Source organism: Vicia villosa, linkage group LG4 (genome assembly GCF_029867415.1).
Source record: "Vicia villosa cultivar HV-30 ecotype Madison, WI linkage group LG4, Vvil1.0, whole genome shotgun sequence".
Classification (NCBI taxonomy): Eukaryota; Viridiplantae; Streptophyta; class Magnoliopsida; order Fabales; family Fabaceae; genus Vicia; species Vicia villosa.
Window position 1 is genome coordinate 173,633,379 of NC_081183.1, and position 4,373 is coordinate 173,637,751.

The following is a 4,373-nucleotide window of genomic DNA, read 5'->3' on the forward strand; positions in this document are numbered from 1 at the left end:
TAACATAAGGTATAAAGCAAATATTATCCGACACAAAATGTTCAAGACCAATTCAGAATGACTCGGTCAGTTAATTTTGTAAACAAGATGATCGAGTAGAAAAATCTAAGTAGTTTTAGACATGTGTCATGCCGGTGAAATGTAGAATGTAGAGACTACTGGTGAATCTTGAAAATGGAAAAGGTACACCAAATATGCCCTAAAACCAACTGAATTGGTATTTATGCATGATTATGAGGTGTAGCGACCACATTTCACGTATTCATCTTTAAGGATCCATTACAACTACTAAACTAAGGTGAATTTTTATTTACCCACCTCAAAAAAGTGGGTAAGGTTACCTTTGGTGTAAAATGCATTGGAAACATCAAACAATTGTTCTATATGATAAATAATTAAATACATAAAAATTAAATTGTGTCATCTAATTGATAGAATGTATACTACCCATCTTTTTGTGATGGGTAGAGAAGTTATCCCCCTAAACTAAAAAAAGTTTTTACTACTCTTTTGCTCTATCTCTATACTTCATTAGTGATGACTTCCAAGAGGTCAATTCCAACTGCCGATAGAATTTCCGACTTGCCTGATTCAATTCTCAGTAGCATTCTCTCCATTCTCCCAACCAAACACGCCGCAACCACAAGCATCCTCTCAAAAAGATGGAAACCTTTGTGGCTCTCCATCCCCACTCTCGACATCGACGACGAAACCTTCAAAGACTTCAACTCTTTTATCCAATTCGTATTCTCAATCATCTTCTCATTGCGAGACAACACACTAACCGTCCCTTCATTTCGCTTCAAATGCCGCCGATATCACTCTCTCCTCAAACAAGATGATTTCAATCAAATTTTCCACTTCCTGATTCAAAAAAGAGGAGTCCAGAATCTCACCATACAATTACCGGGTAAAAATGTTCGAATCAAATTACTTCCTCGCATTCTCAGTTTCAACATGCTTCAAGTTCTTAAATTTGAAAACATAGAAATCGGAGACTATGATCAGGTTGATTTTCCTCGTGTTAAAACTCTTCATTTGAGTAATGTCTCTTTCAAATATCGTGAATATATTGTCAAGTTTCTGTTAGGATTTCCTGTTCTTGAGAATTTACAATCAGAGTTAGATGTATATCGACCGAGACGGAAATTTGAAACCTCAGTTGCATTACCTAATTTGATCAAAGCAAGAATTTGTGATTCATTTACTCCATTGTCTTTGTTTTCTAAGGCCAATACTTTGTATGTAGAACATGTATGGTTTTTTGTTTTGAGTATTTATGCTCTTTGCATTGAGTATTTTGGTACATATATGCAAGGTTTTAAATAACGGTAGCATTGCCGTTGCGTAAAGGCTTTTGTGGTTTCGATCTGTATATGTGTTGCGATACTGATTACGGTGAATCGGATCTGTATATGTGTTGCGATACTGATTACGGTGAATCGGATCTGTATATGTGTTGCGATACTGATTACGGTGAATTGGATCTGTATATGTGTTGCGATACTGATTACGGTGAATCGGATCTGTATATGTGTTGCGATAATGATTACGGTGAATCGGCCAATAGTGTTTTGCGCTACCGTTTTCGCGGTAATGGACTGTTTTTTAGAACCATCAAATATACATAAATTAGATTATTTCTTAGTAAAATCTTGCTAGAATTTGCCAAACATATGGAACATAGAAAGTTTATATTTCTAATGTTGTTTTTTGGGCAATTCATGTAGACCTTCTGGGCCGTCAGTTGCATAGAGTTTCCCATGTTTCACAATTTGACCCACCTGGAACTTGGTTATCATGCTACCAGGCTATGCTTTGGAAAGTGTGCGATGTTCTTGGGAATACTCTCATATTTTCCTAAACTTCAACATTTTATTATTCAGGTTTGGTTTATGTTTAGAACTATATGTTTTTTTTTTTTTCAATTTGTGTATCGAATTTCACTTAAAAATTGTTGACAGGATGGTGTGGATGCAATGAATCTTAAATTCAAAAATTGGATGGATCCACCTATTAGTACTGTTCCAGAATGCATTTCATCACAGCTCAAAACATGTTTGATTAGAGGTTACAGAGACACAACATGTGAGTTTGAATTTGTAAAATATATTATGAAGCATTCACAAGTACTAGAAACTCTGACAATTAACAGTATCACTCTCACAAAGGACCAGATGTTGGTGAAATTATCTTCTTGCACAAGGGGTTCTACAACATGCAAACTTTTATTTGATTGATGATGACATTTACATCATGTTTTTTGAGAATGTTTAATGGTTTTTCATGAAATAAAGTTTTCCTTTTAGTGTAAGGCCCCTTAATTTTAAAACTTTATTGGTTTATTAGCAGTGGCATGGTTGTGAAATTTCAGCATCATGTTGATCTATGGTTGTACGGTTTGCACTTAAATTTAATTTCATAACAGAGGTTATTAAAGATGCAATGCAGTGAGATTATTGTTATCTGCTACTTGCATTACAGGCCATACCATACAAAGAATCTCAAGTTCCTGTTGTTAGTATCTGCTACTTGTAATTGTTCGACTGCACCTTCCATCCTTCCTCTTCTGGTAATGACAATTATTAGGGATGTAGACAATATAGTTAAGCCTCTCACTAATAGGTAAGACATAGAGATGTTGGAGTGTTACATAAAAAGCGCTAGGTTAGCCAATGGGATGATTGATTACAAGTTTTTTGAAATAGAAATGTTTGGAAGTTATAACAGTACTTTAGACTCTAGTAGTGATAGCGACTCCTTTTCCCCCTCTTCTTTCTTAGGAAAATCAGAATCATTGATGGTGTCCACCTCTTCCAAACGGTCAGGGATCCAACATTACGAGACAATGTTTACAAACCAAAGGAAGGTGGACTCCTTCCATAAGAGCTTGAATTTATCGACTCGGGGAATGAAGAAAGCTTCATCCTAGAATCTTGCTCTAAAGATGAAAGGGCCCATATGACTCTCTCTTGTGATTTAGTGGGTGGCTTCTTCTACATGTAACTCCTTGTAGTCCACGACTTCAAAGGTGCTAATCCCTTTTACAGTGTTTGAATATGAGGTTCTTAAAACCGTCAACGTCACCCCTTCTTAAATATCGACCAAGGGACGAACCTTTATCAACGATTTTTAGATCTTGTGTAGGAATTTGGAGGTCTTTTCTAGTGTGCTAGTGTGGGTCTCTTCTTGTTTAAGAAATTATTTTATACCACCAGTTGAAATATTTGCATTGAAAATATTTGCCTTCCATCTTAACACCTATTACAACAAGCTAACATGTAGGACTTGGCAATCTTGTGTCTCTAAATGTCTCCTGTAACAGATATAATAGTTTAGACTACATTAACATTAGTTTATCGTAGATTACATTAGCATTATATCTTCCTAAGTACAAGGAAAATGACATATTATACAACTATATAGAGCAGCTTAAGTCAAACCAAATTATGACCAACTTATATTTTACTGATCAACTCTTTCTTTTTAATGTTATCATTCTTCTTCACTTTTGGCCGAAACAGTGACCAAATCATATTCTCCAAACTTTGTACTGTATATTTAACATCTTTCTTGTCAACCATAACACCATCACTTTAAATTGACAAAATATAATTCTTCAAATAAATATTTTAGATTGGTATAACACTTTCCACCAAATGTTGGCACACTTTTAATTTCGAAATTTTTAACAGTTTTTTTTTTTTTTAAATTTTTAAAAGTTATTTTTTAATTTTTCAAATTTTTTATTTTATTTTTTCAAAATTAGGTTTTTTTTTTTTTTAAAATTTATTTAGTGTCTTATGACCCCCTTTAAATTTTGTAGCCTTCTAACTTTAGAATTTATGTATTAAGAGTTTATTATTCTTGGACTTTTTTAAACCCCCTTATTATATGAGACCGGAGATTAAATTAATTGACCTCCTAAATTAACAGCTTTAAGTAAAATGTCTGAGTTATATGTTACAAATGATAAACATAAAACATAATATTTTTATTATAATGTTGAAATCTCAAGCAAAAATATTAACAAATGATACAATTAAAATTTCTCATTCAAATGATAGGAAAAAAAATCTATAAATAGAAATAAAAATATCAATATTGAGTAAAAATGAATTAGAAAAACATTAAAAAAAATTGTATTCGTAAAGGTGTCGTATTCTTTTTATTATATTTTATTTTCCTGTTATTACAAATTAAATAATTTTTTCAATTACTTTATCAATAAAACAAAAACAAAAGAATTCTCAACGATGTTCAACCACTTTTAATATCAAACTAAACATTTGTATATATGATTGACTAATTTACAATAGAAGCTAATGTTGCAGTTATGCTTCATATAAGACGAATTTCTCAATGCTTAAGAC

At 32.7% G+C, this 4,373-nt stretch overlaps 1 protein-coding gene across 2 annotated transcripts; it reads left to right on the forward strand.

The window, feature by feature from the left end:
• Positions 1 to 487: 487 nt before the first annotated feature.
• On the forward strand, positions 488 to 3,660 carry LOC131600339 (putative F-box/FBD/LRR-repeat protein At5g22610). Of its 2 annotated transcripts, none has more exons than XM_058872518.1 (3): positions 488 to 1,008; positions 1,731 to 1,886; positions 1,965 to 3,660. In XM_058872518.1, the coding sequence occupies exons 1-3, from the start codon at positions 538 to 540 to the stop codon at positions 2,238 to 2,240; spliced, it is 903 nt and encodes a 300-aa protein (XP_058728501.1). In that variant the 5' UTR covers positions 488 to 537; the 3' UTR covers positions 2,241 to 3,660. The 2 variants fall into 2 exon arrangements, with proteins under 2 accessions (XP_058728501.1, XP_058728502.1); XM_058872519.1 differs by having other exon boundaries at positions 488 to 918.
• Positions 3,661 to 4,373: the final 713 nt, after the last annotated feature.